At 39.3% G+C, this 20,145-nt stretch overlaps 1 protein-coding gene across 2 annotated transcripts; it reads right to left on the bottom strand.

Annotated features, from left to right (window-relative positions):
- On the bottom strand, nt 579–17,836 carry FAM177A1 (family with sequence similarity 177 member A1). Of its 2 annotated transcripts, XM_018066000.1 has the most exons (6): nt 17,577–17,836; nt 17,359–17,479; nt 11,006–11,179; nt 3,620–3,686; nt 2,939–3,036; nt 579–2,640 (listed from the first exon to the last, which is right to left on the bottom strand). In XM_018066000.1, exons 2-6 carry the CDS (start codon nt 17,449–17,451, stop codon nt 2,434–2,436), a joined length of 639 nt encoding a protein of 212 aa, XP_017921489.1. In that variant the 5' UTR covers nt 17,452–17,479; nt 17,577–17,836; the 3' UTR covers nt 579–2,433. The 2 variants fall into 2 exon arrangements, with proteins under 2 accessions (XP_017921489.1, XP_017921488.1); XM_018065999.1 differs by having other exon boundaries at nt 17,359–17,836.

Here is a 20,145-nt window from a genome sequence, read left to right as displayed (position 1 = left end):
AACAGGAAATTCTGGTTACACTTAGCTCAGATATGGCAAGTGTGATCTGGTAAAGGTAGGAGTCCATTTTAAACATACATAATCTTTAGAAATAAAGGAAGTTTTCCTGGAATATTTCTGACATTAGTCATTAAGAATTAAATAATTGAAAAGTTTAAATTATATCATTTAACTTTGAATCTTCTTCTAAAGTATTATATATATCAAAGATTATAGAATTCCTCATTCATCAGACAAGGGTCATTTCATTTCTGGGAAGTATTTGGACATGTTTATTTTAATAGAGTATTTCAATAAAAAGTATTCTAGTATTTTACTTTAATTAAAATCATTGGTATAAAAAAAATCTGTCTAGCTTGATTAACCAGCACCAGGGTTACATTTCACAAAATTTAACTGCATTTTGTTAAGATTTTTTGTTAGAGAATTTAATTAAGTGTAAAGATTCTCAATTATACTGTTTAGTTTTTAAGAGATGAAAGAATAGAAGAGGGTAGAATAGCATGAACTATGATTCAGAAGGAACAGTAATTATCCAAAGGGTTAGAAAGGAAGAAAAAGTGAAAGAGGCTTAAAAATAAGACAAAACCATTTAATGCATTTATGGGAAATTTTATACTCTGCATAAATAAAAAGTATAAAAGTTTAAGGCACAGTGAATATCTATATAAACATACAAACTGGCCACTGTTGGACAAGTAAAAATAAAATTCAAGAAATGTAACGCCTTCATAAATCATTATCTTCCTTCTACTACAATCAAAAGTTTCTGACTCAACTCTTTTACATCTGGTACCTCTAGAGAGAGGAGATTCAGGTCACCTTTAGATATGCTTGCTTTTACAGGATACCCAAATAAATATGAGTTTGAATATCTTCTTGAATGAAGATAAAAACAAGGGGAACACATCAGATTAGCATTCTTTACTGGTAAACTATAATTTATGATGACATTACATAATCTGAAGATTAACCCTTTAAGCACTAAATTATATAGTTTATACCCATGACTAAAAAGATCACCATCACATGCCATGAACCACCGTACTATGAATCCATGTAACTGAGGATTCGAAATAAAGAATTATCTCGCCTAAATCCTTCAAATTTCAATTGAAGAACTTAGTGGCCAGATACTCACTGCTAACAGACAGACTTCCATAATAAGCCCAATGCACCTATGTTATTTGTTTGAACCTATACTTTAGGCAGATATATTTAAGACTGAACTTAATGCTATTTAGAAGACTATTAACAATGATTAATCTCTAAAGGCTCTTGAAGTTTGCAAATAGGTTTGTAGCAGCCCCATATCTAAAATATACATTTCTCCTTACAGTAAGTTATAAATCAAAGTCATACAGATACCTCATAAGATTCTGAACACATACAGGAATATTTCCGAAATTAGTTTCATATTATACTTTTGTGAGGTCTGCTAATGGCACAGTGGGTACAGGGATAGCCAACTAGGTCAAGCAAACCATCCACTGTTGCTACTTCGAAGTGGTTAATGACAGTTAATTTAATTATGCCACCACTGTACCTTGTACAATATTTAACAGTGAACCCCAAGAGGGTTAAGTCTTCATTTGTCCCCCAATATGACCCTGCAACTACTTGACCCAGAGGAGGCATTCAGGATTGAATGATTGACATAACCAGAATGCTATGTGGATAATCACTAGGTATTACTATTCGAATACAAATACATTAATAAATTTATCCCATAACTAGTGTTCTTAACATGTTCAAACTTAGTTATTTAAATCGAAATTACTGAAAGAGAAAGTAAGATTAAATAACCTTCATTAAGAAATGGAAACCCAAAAAAAAAAAAAAAAGTGAAAAAAAAAAAGAAATGGAAACCCATCTTAATATTTGGTGTTACAAACTCAATCACCTTCCCATGAAATAAAGTCTCAAGGAAAGAAAATTCAAAATGCTTTTATCGTGCTCCTTTTATTACGCTCAGTAAACCATCCTTAGTATGAAATGAATGGTTAGATATATAAATATAAGACATAACATGAGAAAATCTAGGGCAAAAATCCTCATTTTAATCTGAGGCCACAAATATCAGCTCCAGTTAGCCTTCATCAGCAACTTATCCATTTTTTTTTCTTACACAAAGACAAGCTTGATAATTTAACTTCTCCTAGTTGGTGGTTAAGGCTCTAGAATGTCCTTACCTTTTTTAAAGATCATTTTAAAACCAAAGCACTAATTTGACACAGTAAAAGCACAATACAAAGATCCAAATTTCATATCTGGCTTTTGCTAGATAGAGCTTAAGAATAAAGAAACATTCTTCCCTTTCCTGATAATAATTTAAAATATAAATAATTGTATTAAGGCCCAAGACCCACTGAATAGAGAATGTGAAAATTCCTGGTATAAAAACTACCTTAGAAGTCTGACAGTCATTTCATTCTACAGAGGGACAGAGACTGGATTTTGTTTGCTTTCTGTAATTACTTCACAATCTCCCTCCATTTCAAAATTGAGATTCACAAATGAACTGGATGCCAGTGTTTCTGGTTGATCGGACTGAACAATGGAATCAGCCTGCAGCTTATTTTGTTGGTATTGTCTTTCTGCTTCTTCTGACATCCTATTTTCTTCTTCTTCTTCTTCTTCCTAAAAAGAAGTAGCAAGAATAGTTGAAACATAAATGTCCAAATGGACAGTATTTTTCTCCCACTTTCAGTACCCAGCACAATGAAATCTAGCTTAGTTGTGCATATCGATCCTAGGAAAATCTAAGTATTACAAAATTCTAAAATGTATGCTCATCTGATAAAGAGTGACTAGAATGAAATGCCTAGTGTAAGGAGGCTACCTCTGGGACAGCTAGAGGATACACGTCTTCATTATGCAACCCATTCAGTCCACAACAAATGAAACTCAATCAAGAAAATGTAAAAAGGAGACACACCTCCTTCTTCATCCGGTAATACTCATCAATTGCATACTGGTATTTTGGGGTGCTGATGCCCAAAACAGATGCAATCTTCTCTCCAAGAAAGTCACAAACTAAAAATATAAAAGTTATAAAAAAAATACAAAAGTCAAATGGTTTACATAATTCCATGTACACTTCTTGAGCCCTTTCTATGTGCAAAGCGCTATAGAAATACAAAATTTACAGTCCCTGCCCTTGGAGAGATTATCAACATTCAGTACATCTTATCTGTGTATCTTCCTTGATTTCCCCAAGAAACACTAGTGGCTCCTTCCGGGCTCCCAATAACATTGCTGGGAATAAGCAGTCAAATCGAATGAAAACAATGTCAGGGAACGAAATGGCAAAACAGCAAAATAACTGCTAACAGACCTTTTCTGTTCATGTTCACAAACATGAAAACTGTATCTAAACGAGTATAGCTGTTTTTCAGTCCTTTTTTTTTTTTCAAAGCACATCCAGAAGCTGAAGAATGTGTTAAGGTGAAGTATAAGTTAGATTAGTATCTCCAATGGTAGCTAGCTAGCTGCTGAGAAGGGCGTGACTAAACTCCCCATTGTTTTTCCTTCATTTCTGAAACACCCTACTTGGCCAAGTTCCTGTTCTAGGAATATATGATACTGGTTATACAACAGTCAAACAAAAAAGCAATACCTGAAAGGGTGGATGTGGCAGCACGAAGCATGTGAAACCATAAGTAGGGGCCCCAGGTAAGTTTTGTCTGCAACAAGAGGTTAGGTTAGCAACCTTCATACTTAAATTTATTCTATATATTTAGGCCAGGATGAAGCAGTCAAATACTTGGTGGATACATAGAATATTCTATAGAGTATAACAAATAGGCTACAATCCAATTAAAAAAAATTAAAAGCTTTGTAGACAGAATGTCACAAAAGCATTTAACATTCACCTGTACAACTACCATTACGTTAAGTCCATGGGATAACCCAAAAAAGTGGCAGTCACTGAAATGGAGTTGGTAAGTCACAACCTTGATATTTACAAACTGGTAATCCAGAGCCTTCCTTTCTCCTGTCTTGCTGCCTTTTTTTTTTTTTTTCCTGTCTTCATTGTTCAGAAACACATCGGAGTGTGTATACAGTCAATTGAAAGGTATCTAAGGAATCATACATACAACACACTTCTGGTTTAGTGGTGAACTGAGGTTCAGAGAAATTAAGGATAAGTGAGGGCCTATCAAATGAACTTTTAATGGCAAGAAAATAAGTAACCAGTAAGTGGCAAGATGAGTTTTTTTGTTTAAAGATTAAAAAGGGACTAGACCATGCAACCCAAGAAAAGTTTAACATATAACTGGCAGGCTAGAAACATTGGCAAACTGCCATCCACACTACACACCTCATAGTTAACCTTGGTGCTGTAATTCCATAGAATACTTCTATAAAGCTTGACACATGGATGACAGTTTGCCTCTGTGGAGGAAACTGGTCACAGGAGCATGCTTCAATATACCAATATTTTTGTTTATGAAAAGAAAACACAGTATAGAGCATCAGTCAGTTCAGTCGCTCAGTCGTGTCCGACTCTCTGCGACCCCATGAATCGCAGCACGCCAGGCCTTCCTGTCCATCACCAACTCCTGGAGTTCACTCAGACTCACATCCATCGAGTTAGTGATGCCATCCAGCCATCTCATCCTCAGTTGTCCCCTTCTCCTCCTGCCCCCAAACCCTCCCAACATCAGAGTCTTTTCCAATGAGTCAACTCTTTGCATGAGGTGGCCAAAGTACTGGAGTTTCAGCTTTAGCATCATTCCTTCCAAAGAAATCCCAGGGCTGATCTCCTTCAGAATGGACTGGTTGGATCTCCTTGCAGTCCAAGGGACTCTCAAGAGTCTTCTCCAACACCACAGTTCAAAAGCATCAATTCTTCGGCACTCAGCCTTCTTCACAGTCCAATTCTCACATCCATACTTGACCACAGGAAAAACCATAGCCTTGACTAGATAGACCTTAGTCGGCAAGGTAATGTCTCTGCTTTTGAATATGCTATCTAGCTTGCTCATAATATGCTATCTAGGTTGGTCATAACTTTTCTTCCAAGGAGTAAGCGTCTTTTAATTTCATGGCTGCAGTCACCATCTGCAGTGATTTTGGAGCCCCCAAAAATAAAGTCTGACACTGTTTCCACTGTTTCCCCATCTATTTCCCATGAAGTGATGAGACCAGATGCCATGATCTTCATTTTCTGAATGTTGAGCTTTAAGCCAACTTTTTCACTCTCATCTTTCACTTTCATCTAGAAGCTTTTTAGTTCCTCTTCACTTCCTGCCATAAGGGTGGTGTCATCTGCATATCTGAGGTTATTGATATTTCTCCCGGCAATCTCGATTCCAGCTTGTGTTTCTTCCAGCCCAGCGTTTCTCATGATGTACGCTCTATCAAATACATTAGTAATTGTTTCCATATTGGTTTCTCAGAGAGAAAAAGATAAGCCTTAATATGTAATCTTCTTAGATAAGATATGCTGATGATTACAAGGGCATTAAAAAACCAAATACAAGAATATCTGTAAGACTGAAAACCGTAGACACTAGAAAGTGCTTCTTTTCTGTTGATGAAATGGAAGTATCATCCTTTCCTGATATCTGAAGCTGACAAGGTTGCCAATTTGAGTGTTATTTCCTTTCTTCCTGGTTAAGGAATTTTCACCTGAGGGCTTTCAAGTCATTTTGAGTGGACACTATCTGTCTAATCAAGTTCTCAGGTAAATTATTTTAAAAAATAACATCATATATTTCAAATATTATTTAAAAAGGATATCTGTAAGACTTGGCAGACAGGCTAAAGCAAAGGAGAAAACAAAATGAAAAGTAGGTGATAGTATTTTTGAAAGGACACACAAGTAAGGTAGCTCCTTAGTCTCTCTTTACACAAGAATGGATGTCCAAGCAAACAAATACATTCAAGAAAGTACTGTATATTTCTGGCTCCCTGATCAAATCTGCTATATCTTCTATATTCAGAGCAGAAGGCATTTCTCTTGTGGGATAAGGGTTAGTTCAGGGGCTCTGTTTAATATGCTCTAACACTAGTGTCTACGTATGTCTTACAGCAAGTGGGACAGTGCAGAAATAAAGGGAATGGAACCAATTTCTATAACACACAGTAAGTGATAGGGCCAAGAAATTACTTAGAAAAAGATTCAGCAAGTTTTTGAAGGAAAGTACGTATTTCTCACTGGACCAATTCTCTTGAGGTTGTTTCTATAGAAAATAATTGCTAACGTCCAGACTGTAACTACCGATGGGTCAAACCTGTTCCAGAGCTAAGACACTGGATAAGGAGAACTGACACAAGATCTAGAGTCTTCAAGACTTCCCGTTTATGGGTGCAAACTCTAGCAGATTCATTCTTTTCTTCTAAAATTTAAGTACCTATTTCTTCCTGAATAACTATCCATTGCTTCCTTAATAACGAACTATTAAGCCTTGCTATCTTGGGACCTTCCTGGTGATCCAGTGGTTAAGAATCTGCCTGCCAATGCAGGGACACAGCAGGTTCAATCCCTGGACCTGGAAGATCCCACATGCCGCAGAGCAACTAAGCCTGTGTGTCACAACTTCCGAAGCCTGCGTGACTAGAGCCTGCGCTCTTTGCAATGGGAAGCCTGAGCGCTGCAATTCGAGGGCAGCCCCCACTCTTAGCAACTAGAGACAGCCCACATGCAGCAACAAAGACTCGGCACAGCCAAAAATTAATTAAAATTAGAAAAACTTTTTAAACCTAAGCATACATGTGTTTTGCAACATTATTACACTTTTTTCTATCCTGCTGGTTTCCCCATTTACTATATTGAAAATATTAAGCATATTTCTTAAATGCTTTGATTTCTACAGGCAGAAAAACTAGGCCCCAAATATAATCATTTGGAAAGCTCACCCTTCACAATGTAAAACTTCACAAGAGAAAATTTACCAATAAATACTCACTAGTAATATATGAGACTGTCCATTCCCTTGTACCCTCATTACAGTATATTGTCCTTTTCCTTTTTATTTATTTTTTATTATTTTGGCCATGCCTTGCATCATGCAGTACCTTAGGTCCCCAACCAGGGACTGAACCCATACCCTTGCAGTGGAAGTGTGGAGTCCTAATCACTGGACCACCAGGGAAGTCCCACATCCTTTTCCTTTTTTAAAATCTGATACGCAAAACTGAGCCCAGATAATTTTTAGTTCTGACTATATTATGAAAGGCATCAATCCATTTGTATAGGTAGCAATTATGTGCATAATCAAAGTTTTTAATGTGTATAGTTAAATACACATATATATGCATATTTGAGGAATCCTCAACAAAAATACCACAGGTTAAAGGAATTACTGGAAATATGTCTATTCTTAAGACACATCTAAGGTAAAAAACCTAAGGAAAATTGTAAAAAGACCTACGTCTCCATTTCTTACTTTCTATCAGGCACCATACGCCAGGAGTATTATTCTTAAATCTTTATTTAAAATACCTGGGCTTATCTTTAACTGATTTAACTCTACAAATCTTCTATCTAAACATAGGCCAATACATTTCCCAAACTTCTTTGTTCTCAGATTTATGATGCATTAGAAACAAACAGAAAATGGACAGTCTGCTCTTCACATTAAGTGAAGCTAGATCTGTCTTCAGTGATTAACACCTGAGAGGATAATTGGTACTTTGCTAAAAAAGATAACAAATGTTGGTGAGGATGCAGAGAAACTGGAACCCTTGGCTGCTGTTGGTGCGAATGCAAAATGGTGTAGCCATTACGGAAAACAGTATGCAGGGTTCCTCAGAAAATTAAAAATAGAAATACCATATGATCTAGCAATCCCACTTCTGGGTAGTACCCAAAAGAACTGAAATTAGCATCTCAAAGAGGTATTTCCACTCTCAGGTTCACTGCAGCATTATTTACAGTAGTCGAGGGATGGGAACAACATGAAGCGCAGGGGGAGTCCAGTCTTGGCCACAGCAAGGTGACTACTCCACGACTGGCCAGACCTGAAAACCAGCTCAGACTAAGCATGCTGCCTTCCGGTGAAGGAAATACAGACAGGTTTCTTATCACCCAGGTTTCTTGTCTTAGTTTAGGCATAAGAATTGAAATAAATTCCAACGACATGTTACATACAGGGTAACTTACAATTTTAAGAATGGATAGGGACTTCCAGCAGAACAGTGAGAGGAACCCTGAGGACCCACCACCCAGTGAAACTGGTGAAAATTATTTAAAATGAACATTTAAAGCCTCTGGAAATGGTCCGAAGGGTATATGACAAATGAGTAAACAACTAATCAAGAAAATAAAGGAAAATGTGATAAGAAAATGAGAGTATGCAATACATGAACCAAGATCACAGGCCTTCCCAGCAAAGTGAAATGGAAACTCCACTTCAGACTGGTACAACTAAGAACAGAGGACTCCTTCTACCCCCAGATTCCAACTAGAGGCTTTTCTTTCCAGGAAGAATGGGACATTAATCAGCATTTCTCAACCTGCCCAGAAGCCATCTATTCCTGAGACTAACTTCCAGGTGAGTGCGGTTGACAGAGGAGGGCTCCCTTCTTCCATCAGCTTCCACTTACATAACGGAGGCTCTACCTTAAGCATGGTGCAAGCGAGAATACTGGGGTACTGACCCCAGTTCATTAGCCAGTGGTTCCACGCCAGAAGAGATGAGCCATGACCTAAGGCTTCCGCTCCCAGCCTCAACTGAGCATTCAGCTCCCAAAGTAGGGGGGGGGTCACAGAGAAATGCACTACTATCCCTACCCCCCACTTCTGGAGCTCTACCTAAGAGATTTTCCCCAGGAGGAAAAGCAGGCCATCAGACAGATTGCTCCTAATTTCTGCCCATGTGAACTGACTTCATCTGCAACAGAAGTGGAAAAGTCCAAGCTTAAGAGTACTCTCATAATCAGTGAAGATTTCGGTAAAAGGTACTTGGGAAGAAATTCTTCAATTCTATCAAGATACAGGATCAACTGTAGTTGATCAGCTAGTTTGAAGCAGAGAACAGCAAGTGAGGAAACAGAATTCGTTAGAAGAACCCATCAACTGACTAGACAAATAAACAAGCAAATATTACAACAAAATCAAGATCCTGGGTAGTGGAGATTTGGGAAGAGGGAGAGGGGCCCACCCAGAGTTGTTACAATATATTATCTAACATGTCTAGTTTCAAACCAAAAAGTATGAGACATGGAAAGAGATGGGAAAGCATGACCCATACACTGGGAAGAAAATGAAAAAAGCAGACAACAAAACTACTTGTGAGAGTGATCAGACATTGGATTTAACAGGAAGAACTCAAAGTAGCCTTTATAAGTATGTTCAAAGAATTACGGAAACCATAGGGCTTCCCTAGTGGCTCAGATGGTAAAGAATCTGCCTGCAGTGAGGGAGACGCAGGTTCCTGGGTCAGGAAGATCCCCTGGAGAAAGGAATTGCAACCCGCTCCAGTATTCTTGCCTGGAGAAGACCATGGACAGAGGAGCCTGGTGAAATACAGTCCACAGGGTCACAAAGTGTCGGATACGACTGAGCGACTCACACACACACACACATACACACACACACACACACACACACACACACAAAGGAATAAGGGAAGGTATGATAGCAACGTCACATCAAATACAGAGTATCAATGAAGAGAAATTATAAAATAGAACCAGATGAAAATTCTGGTGTTGAAAAAGTACAATAACTGAAATGAAAATTTTAATAGACGGAAAAAGAAACTGACAGAAATGAGGGGAAAAATAGACAATTCAACAATAACAGTTGGAGACGCCAACACTCCATTTTCAATAATGAATAGGGCAACTAGGCAGCAGATCAAAGAGGCAACCGAAGACGAAGAACACTATAAAGCAACCAGACCTAACAGACATCTAGAGAACACTCCACCCAACAGCTCTACCACTGCAGGAAACACTTCTACAATATTCTGCATGCATTTGGAATTGCCTTCAAAGTATACTGTTTTACAGTCCTTTGAATATTTGCTACAATAGAGAATCTGCATCTGATTTTTTTAATAACTAAAATTTATTTATTAGAACCAAATCTGAAGAAAAACTAGTAGTAACATTTTTTTAAACCAAATCTAAATGAATACTTCTTAGTTCTGCTACTCCGCTTTATTTTCTTCATAGAACTCTCCACAGTCTGATAATTATATATTGCTTATTATGCTCTGTCTACTGGTGTAAGAGCAGAAATTTATACTGCCCATTGCTGCATCACCAGCACCTAAAACAGTACCTTTTAAAAAGTCAGTAAATATTTCGGCAACTGAACTCTCAAAATGACTACTTAGAAGGGCAACATTCCCTTTTAAGAAATGTACAACTAATCGTAATTTTATAGTCACATCTTTTATAGTTTAGAAATTCTTAAGTTCAGCTGGTGAGGAACACAGAGTTAAGAACTATACACTCCTATATTCTAATCAAAACTTGAGGCAATATAAAAAAGAAGTGACACCATCAGTGGTATATAACATTTAATACAAAGGGACAGGAATTCAAGCACTCTGCTTAGTGAAGTAAATCTGAAAGAAACCTATCCATGCTGGCAAAAAACTTCTGACTCTCAAAAATAGACTATTCACGCTACTCAAGATAGGCAAGAGGTCCATCCATACTGTGTAAACATACTGGTTTCTACCAAAATCATAACACAATGTTATAACCAGAATTTAGTTTATTTAAACCTATCCCATGGATGGAGGAGCCTGGTAGGCTGCAGTCCATGGGGTCTCAAAGGACTGAACGACTTCACTTTCACTTTTCACTTTCCTGCACTGGAGAAGGAAATGGCAACCCACTCCAGTGTTCTTGCCTGGAGAACCCCAGGGACAGGGGAGCCTGGTGGGCTGCCATCTATGGGGTCTCATAGAGTCAGACACGACTGAAACAACTTAGCAGCAGCAGCAACAGCAAATGGTTCCTTCCATTCAGTGTTTAAGGGAAACAAATCAGCTAGAACAAAACCCACTGACAAAAGGATCATCAGTCTCAAACCTACCGGATCAACAGGAGGCAGAACATCTTTCTTCTGCAGGCTGTCGACTTCATCTTCATCTGTGCTGTACTCTTCCATTGTTTCACCGCTAACAAAGTGGATGACTCTCCTTGGGACTTTCTTCTTTTTTCCTATGACTCCCAGTTCTACATTTTCAAAGCCTCTTTCATTACTCATCTAATGTCAATAATAAATCAGGAAAAGGAGAGTTTCAAGTGAGATTAATTTTCTTCCATATAACCAAAAAAAAAATTATTTTGGGTTGCTTTATTTAGGGAATAAAGAAATATAAGCCAGTCTATAAACAGTTTTTAAAAAATAAGACAGGTCACACACACAAAAGAATAGCAACAGCAAAAATGAAGGGTTTAACGAACTGAATAATAAAGCAAACCTCTGCACACTCACATCCAAGGTTAAAAAATAAAACTTAACCAATTAAACTTTTTAAGTCAAAAGCTTAGAAATCAAGCAGTACACTTCAGGTCACAGCAATTCCAATGCTGTATAATATGTGAAGATATGCTGGACATCAATAATTTTAAAGAATTATGAAGGAATTAATGTGTAATATCAAAGGAAAATCATACAGATACATATACATATGTTAGATATGTAGTATAGAAAAACAATTTGTATTAGGTAACCCTGGTAAGTCTTTAGATTTGAGTTAAGCTATGTGTGAGCAAACCAAAACCAGTTCAGCTTAATTCTGAACCTCTCCTTTTCACAAAACAGAAGTCCCAAATTCAAATGCCTTTTAGGTTCAAGCAGGTACCAAAAATGAGTAAATACTACTATAGATGAAGAGTAGAGCTTTAAACAAAAGCATGCCCCAACTAAAGACATTAAAACTGAAAAACTTTAAAGCACGGTGCAGGTCAAATAAAACTCATTTGTAAACCAAATCTGGAAAGCAGGCCATCAGTGTTCTATATGAGAACTTCCAGACTTCTCAGGCACTAATACATACAGGACAACAGTTTTCTTGATAGTAAAAATGTTTCTACAAATTTTAAAACTATAATTGTCTAAGGAATTCTAATTATATCCAAACTTCATTCTTAAAGAAACACTAATTTTACCTCATACATACAGCCAATGTTCCAAAACTTAGAGCAAACGCATTTTGTGGGAGAGGATGACGAGCTTTTCCCTGTCATCTTGTCCCAAGTTTAAATTCCTAAGAAAGCCTCTCTTGTATCTTCTTAATAAGGAGATTTCAAAAGAGCACAGCACACGTAATTGTAAAGAAAAATCTGACAACACTGGTTACCCTTCGGGTTAGGTATAAAGATGGAGAAGGAGGTACAGGTAAAGGAGTGGTCAAGTGGGCTTTTCATGCTTTGTGTGTTTTGTTGTTTTATTTTCGTGATGAGAATATGTTTCTGTATTACTGGTTCAAATTTAAACCTAAACCTAAAATGACTACCATGCTTAGACTTCATGTTGGTGGGACTGTCCAGGACTGAGTCCAGAGTTCAAAAATTTCATCCTCCATAAGGATTCTTTGTGACCCCAGGGACTGCAGCTTGCCAGGCTTTTCTGTCCATGGGATTTCCCAGGCAAGAATACTAGAGTTGGTTGCCATCTCCTTCTCCAAGGGAGGTTGCCTCCCTTCTCCAAGGGAGGTTCCCGACCCAGGGATCAAACTCACATTTCCTGCATTGGCAGGTGGATTCCATCTGCTAATGCAGGAGACGTAGGAGACACGAGTTTGATCCCTGGATCAGGAAGATTCCCTGGAGGAGGAAATGGCAGCCCACTTCAGGACAGATCACAGTCCACGGGGTTGCAAAGTCATATGTGACTGAGTACGATGATAAGGATTCTTACGGTTGGAGATATGCCAACACATAATTTAAACCCATGATTGTTGTTCAAACCTAGGAAAGTTTTTTGAATTGCACCTGCAAAGACATGGAGTTGCACTGATAAAATAATGGATGGACTTGCCCAGAATTGCCCAGTTATGCAAGTATAAGTAACTTTATTCTTATGAATTATTTCCTATTAACCCTCTAAAGTCCTTCTTAGAAAACAGATATGGTTCTTCTCTTTCCTTCACTTTCCAAAGGTAAGTTTAGTCATAGGCCAGGATTTGAATCCAGGTATATCGGAGGAGCCTGGCAGCCTGCAGTCCATGGGGTCGCTAGGAGTCGGACACAACTGAGGACTTCACTTTCACTTTTCACTTTCATGCATTGGAGAAGGAAATGGCAACCCACTCCAGTGTTCTTGCCTGGATAATCCCAAGGACAGGGGAGCCTGGTGGGCTGCCGGGGTCTCTGGGGTCGCACAGAGTCGGACATGACTGAAGCAACTTAGCAGCAGCAGCTTATCCAACCCAAAGAATCCATGCGTTGTTCCATGACACATGTGAACATCACTGACAGCAACTATAACTGATGTAGAACTGAGATAAAAATCTTGACAACATGGCCTATCTATAAAATAACCTGAAAAAACAAAACCACAATTCTCCCTAGCTGTCCTGAGGTTTCAAATATATCCTAGTCTTTAATAAAGGAAAACCACCTCTTTATAGTTTCCATAAATAAGATGGACAACAAATGGCCCACCCACACCATCTTTCTTCTACCACCAATCCCTAAGCATGGTGAGCCGTTCCTACCCAATCTCATTTTTTCCACCTTCACATGAAATTTGGTTTATGCTTGTCCTGACACCAATGTCTTCTTTTGGACCAAGATTTTATAGGCAAGGAAAAGTCAGAGGAGCTGGGTTAGATCTCCAGTCATCATATGAATTGGGTGGATCTGATGCTAAAGCACCAGTCCCAATCAATGAACAGAGTTGAGACCTTTTGTAGCCCATCATGATGCCTTATTCCATCCCCACCCGACTCCCATCAGAGCTGAAGGTTTTCATTCTCCCTCTAGCAATGTCTCATTGGTTTAAGTTTTCTTTTCTAAGACACAGGCAAAGGAGAAAGGGTGTCTCTCACTGGTTTAACTATTTTGTCTTCTTTAGACAGCTTTAATGAATAAAAACATTCTGGCTGGGTCATAATAACTGGTATAAACTTATCTAACTCCATTAACTGACTCTTGGCTATATTTTTTTTCAAAAAGATTAAAAAAAAAAACTACAAAGAGGAAGGCTGAAACATGAGTCACATTTTTTCATTCTAATGCCAAAGTTAGTTAAGTACAAACAGAACTTTGAGTACTCTATACATCATATGCAATTTCAAAAGGCATTTTATTTATTCTAATCATCACATTCCATATAAAGATCTTTATTAAAGAGATTTTCACTCAAGTTTTCTTTGAAAATATTCATTTTTGATACAGTAAAACCCAAGCTTTAGGTATAACAGCTTAAATAGGAATGAGTAAACTTTTCCCACGAAGGAAAGATGGTAAATGTTTTAGGCTCTGAGGGCCATGTAATCTCCGTCACAATTACTGAACTCTGCAAAAGCAGCCATGGACAATACATAATGAATGGGCTATGTTCCAATAAAACTTTATACAAGTCAGTGGCTGGTGGGATCTGGCCGCCCACAGGCTCTGGTTTGTCGATCCCTCATCTTAAGGAACCAGATTATCAAGTAGAAAAAAATATCTGTGAAAGAACCTATGCCATGTGATTCCAACCTCTGCTTGGCAAGGAGGTGGAGTGGGAGTTAGTTAAGGGAGATACTGATAGGTAAAACCAACCAGAAAATAATTTGATTCAAAATTTCCAACAATTATGAAAGCTATTCTCTGAATTTGCAAAGGTTTCATTTTTACAGATAAACAATAAGCCTGCTGGTAACAAAACTGTCACTGCCAACTACACAAACTCCATTTCAACAAATGCCAATGATCTGACAAAACAATTTTCTAACACCAGGAAATTATGAACTGCAATGTCAATTAACATTTTATTATCTTTCATGGTTAACTGTACTGTTTAAATCTGCTTATCTTATTTCTTTGGCCTGTTTTCAACGGCAATTGTCTTTTTATATACTCCCATAGTACCCAGAACTTCTTAAAAACATGTATTATGCTTGGAATTTATTCTGCATCATCTTCCCTAGATAGGTGATCAGCAACATGGAAGTAGGCACAGTGTGTATCCTTCACTGCTATATCCTTTAGCCTACAGCTCCTGGCACATCGTGCTTGGTAGCAGGGGTGCTAATAAAACAAATGAACAAGTAGTACTGAAATTTTAACTCCTTTAATAATACTGAAGCTGAGATTCTGCTTAAAAGTCGAGTTGGAGAAGATGCTGAATGGCCTGGTTTGAAGCCAAATTCTAAACACAGACCCAAGCTCTTTTCTCTTACTTCCTTCCCGACATGACCCTTGGGATTTCTCAGTTCTGATAAACAGAGGATGGCAGGCTCTCCTTCCACCCAAGTCTCCACCTCAGTGGCTTCTCCCCTCTTTCTGTGGTCAACTGGGCATAGGTCTGGGGTTCCCGGAAACATCTCTGCTACAGGAATGTGCATGAGAAAGCACAAAGGGAAAGTTAGAAAACTGTGTGTATATATGAACCCACTTGTGTATAACAAGATTATATATGCACAGGCAATCCCAGAAAGAATACACCAGAAACCTAACAGTTACTTTTGGGGAAAGTGAATGTTAGAAACGGGTGATGGGGGGGATCCCTATGATTTTTGCCTCTTTGCTCTATGGGCCTTCTTTACGTTTCAATATTTATTTTATTATTTTTTAACCAAGAGTGCAAAAATAACATAACAGTACTAAGTTGCAACAAAGAGCCTCTTCCAACATTCTTCTGGAAAATCAGTACAGGTATATGTATACTTTGCTACTAGAGAGACTTAAAGCTGAAATCGGGACCGAAACAATTCCAGTAACAGAAGGAAAAATCAAATGGAAAACACATCAAACGCTGCGGACTCAAAGGGTCAGCTCAAGTATACCTCCTGTCAACAAGAGCAACTGAACATGACACGTGGCTTTGTAACCATCTAGCGTTACCCTCGAATTCCTTCTTGCAGGTTACCTTCCTCCTTTCTAAGCAGGAGAAAAAACAACTCCAAATATAGTCTAGCCTCTGGACAACTTTTTTTTAAGGCAAACTACTTATAATATTAGAACAAACATTTGGGCACCATTCTCCAGGAATCTGCAGTTTGGGGGAAATGTCTTATGTTCAGGTAATTATTCTTAAAAATGAAGCCACTCAAAAGCTCTGCTCTCACTGAGGAAGGGAAGATTTTACACAGAAGCAACTCGGGTTTTTGACATCAAAACTGTATACTCCTGGGCTGGTTTCTTCCCTGGAGTGAGAAATGGCAACCTGCCTCAGTATTCTTGCCTGGAAAATTCCATGGAGAGAGGAGCCTGCCGGGCTACAGTCCATGGGGTCCCAAAGAGCTTAGCACGACTCCGCACACGACTGAGCGAGCACACGAGCTGGTTTCAGGTAAAGCCATTCCTTCATTAGCTTTACTTGGCCAAAGATCCTACTACTACTATTTCAGACACGAAATCCAAAACAAAACAAACCTCCAAACCTTACCCAATGCTCTAAACTTATATTATTATAAGTTAACCACGTGTGGCTAAGGCTCACTTGAAATGTGGCTAGTTCAAGAGGAGATGTGTTGAAATACACAAAGGATTTCAGCCTAGCACAGAGAGACAATGAAATATCTCAGTGGTAACTGTCATATAAATTGCAAGTTTTGTTTTTTTTTTTACAAACTGGGCTAAATAGAATATCAAAATTAATTTCACTGGTTTCTTTTCAGTTTTTAAATGAAAATACAACTTAAAATGCAGATAGCATTAGGTCTATTGGACAGCGCAGCTCTGGGCCTTAGTTACCTCGCTGGTGAAATGGGGATAAACGTACACCTTGTGCACAAGTAATAAGGTTTAAATGCGGGGGGAAAGCCTGTAAACGCATATTACCTAGCTGCTATCTGCGAACCAAAGAGCAGATGCCGAGTAAGGCGCTCCCAAAAGGAGAGGCTGAGAAGTGACTGTAGCCATGGCCACCTGGCTTCCAGCTACTCCAAGAACAGCCTTTCGGGTACACGCCTTCCCTCTAGCTATCGCAGACCCGAAGCCGCAACCTCACTCCGCGACACTCGAGGCCTCTCTGGAGTCTGCGGCGCTGTCAGCGGAGGGGTTGCCCAGCTGCGCCGCGACTAAAGGAGCGTTCGCCCCTTCCCTCCAGCCGACGCTCAGAGGCAGGAACACCGTGAAGAGCTCCATACGGAACCTCCGGCAGACGGCCTGCTCGAAGGAAGGCCGGGCGGCCCAAAAGGGCAGGCGGCGGACTAGGCAGACAGGAGGCGGGACTCTCTGGCCTCACTCAGCCTCGGGGCTGTCGCAACCGTCTGCGGCCCCACCTACCTGCTGTGCCGATTCCCTGAACGGCCGGGCGGCCGCAGCTCCCGAGGCATTCACGGTTTCTCCCTCCTCACGGCTCGCTGGCTCCCGCTCCATCGCTGTCGCCGCCACAGGACTGCTGGCGCTGGCGAGATACAAGGTTATGGTCGATAAGCCCAATTCCATCCTCTGCCTCCCCGCCCAGCTGCGGACCGAGCCAGAGGTCGCTAAGTGGGACTCACCGGCAGGGCCCGCCTAGCGCCGCGCCCCGCCACGCCTCGGCGGGAGGGGCGGGGCAGGGAGGCGTTGGGTGGGGCTTGTGTGGGGCTGGGCTACTGGCGCCCCGCCCATCCGGCTGGGCACCCCGGGCTTTGCCAGAAACGGCCTAGACTGCACAACTGCGGGGCGGGGCAAGGAGGGGCGGGGCGTTATGCTGCAGGGTTTCCGGCCCGGCCCAAGTCCGGAGCTCGCCGCCTGGCACCACCAGTGACGTCATGTCTCGTACCTCTACCGGGAGCCTGACTTCGGAATCTTCACGCAGCCGCTCACCAACTGCATCCCGGGCAGTCATTCCCAGACCTTGGTTTCAGTACTTCTGAAATATGAGCGGCTTCGTAGTGTGCTTCAAAGACTTGAGATGTGATTGCTGAAAACATGTTTTTTAATGAAAGATTGATGCTACGTATTGCATTTCTTTTATGGATGGCGATCTAGCCAAGATACCTTGAAATAAGAGCCTCGAAGGCGAATTTTGCTTCCACCTATATGAAATACTTTATATGTAACTAGGACACGACTGAGCGACTTCACTTTCACTTTTCACTTTCATGCATTGGAGAAGGAAACGGCAACCCACTCCAGTGTTCTTGCCTGGAGAATCCCAGGGTTGGGGAGCCTGGTGGGCTGCCGTCTATGGGGTCGCATAGAGTCGGACACGACCGAAGCGACTTAGCAGCAGTAGCAGCCGCAGAAAAGTTAAGTGAGACATGAAGAAGAGCAACGGGCAGTAACAAGCTTCTATTTTACAATAACAAATGTGAGGAATAATTTATTATCTGTTTAGGGGGGTGTATGTGTGTGCGTGTGTGTAAGAGGGAACATTTCAAACTTTTACAGTTTTTCCCAGTGTTCAACCAAATTAAAAAGTTATGATTGCAATCATTATTGCATTACTGTACTTGGAGCATTTCCAGGTAAGTGGTCTTTTATTGTAGTTTTTTAGCATGAGAATTTTCATGCAATCTTCACCAGTTGTAGAGGTCAAAAATAAAATATATAGAACAGTCTTTTGGACCCTGTGGGAGAGGGCGAGGGTGGGACAGTTTGGGAGAATGGCATTGAAACCTGTATAATATCATATATGAAACGAATCGCCAGTCCAGGTTCGATGCATGATGCTGGATGCTTGGGGCTGGTGCACTGAGACGGCTCAGAGGAATGGTACAGGGAAGGAGGAGGGAGGAGGGTTCAGGATGGGGAACACGTGTATACCTGTGGCAGATTCATGATGATGTATGGCAAAACCAATACAATATTGTAAAGTAATTAACTTCCAATTAAAATAAATTTATATTAAAAAAATAAAATACACTACTTTGGTCATGAAGAGGAGCTTCATTTGATACTTTGAATTCGATTTTCAAGCCAGTCAAATTTCATAAATACTCCCCAAAGTTATGGCCCAGCATATTTTCTGTGTCTGCAGGCCCAACATGGCTACAATCTTAGTTATTCCTTTCTCTCCTATGCAAAATTCTTTTTCTGCTTAATATTCTTGTATACTTTCTATCCTGAATATAACTATGATGACCTAAAAACCAAATGGAAAACCTTAAAAACAGAAGTTGATTATTTGAAAACCATCTATATTTTTTAATTAGATGGAAATTCATCATCTATTGTTGCTAAGGTACACAAGTGCTATCTGGTGGCAATAGGAAGGGGTTGAGACAATCCAAAACAGCAAAAACCAACTGCAATAAGTTGAAAAGAAAAATAAAGAACCAATTGTTAAAGGCTCCATGGATTGGCTGTCAAAAACAAGCCAGTTGTTCTACATTACATGTATTCAAAAATCCCTTTCCTGTTAACTGGCAAGAAGGGTAATCAACAGCTTATATCGTTAAAAAAAATTAGTGGAATGTTTATAATTGCATGATTTTATTTTGCAAATTGGGAAACATCAAATCATGATTTTTACTGCCACAGAACTTATTTTCATGGTTTACAAGTACATTTCTTAGTTTACTGAAAATTCAAAATGCAAGTCACATTCCAAGAAAAACTAGAATAGTTATTTTTTAACACAAATATGCAATTGAAGAGCAGTCTTTTGCAAAAGAACAACTTATAGCAAGAGAAAAGCACAGCAATTCTAATGGTTTTATTTGGGGCATTGACATTTTTGTCATTATCTCCAGACTGTCACAGGTCAACTAAAAGTAGACAAAAAAACAACATGCCAAATCTTTCTTTCACTTTGTAATAAAAGTTGTATTGTATACCTGTGACAAAAAGATAAATTCAGGTATTACTATAATTTACTTGAAAATATAACTGTTACCTAAATTTAGTTATCTAATGATGCATGTAGAGCTAAAAAGGTAAATTTAGTTATACCTATTTTTATGAAAGGCTGGGAAAACAAAAAATAACCAGGAGTGTCCATCAGATAAAAAACAAGACATTTCATGGTTTTGGCATAGCTACATATATATTTTAGTAAAGAATATTTATTTAAAGTTATAGTTTCATAATCAATCATGCACAAGAAAAAATGTTTTAAAAGTGTTAAAAATGCACTTTTTTGAT

This window comes from Capra hircus, chromosome 21, assembly GCF_001704415.2.
Source record: "Capra hircus breed San Clemente chromosome 21, ASM170441v1, whole genome shotgun sequence".
In the NCBI taxonomy this organism is placed as follows: domain Eukaryota; kingdom Metazoa; phylum Chordata; class Mammalia; order Artiodactyla; family Bovidae; genus Capra; species Capra hircus.
The sequence above is the reverse complement of the archived record's forward strand: the minus strand, read 5'-3'. Positions and strand labels throughout refer to the sequence as shown.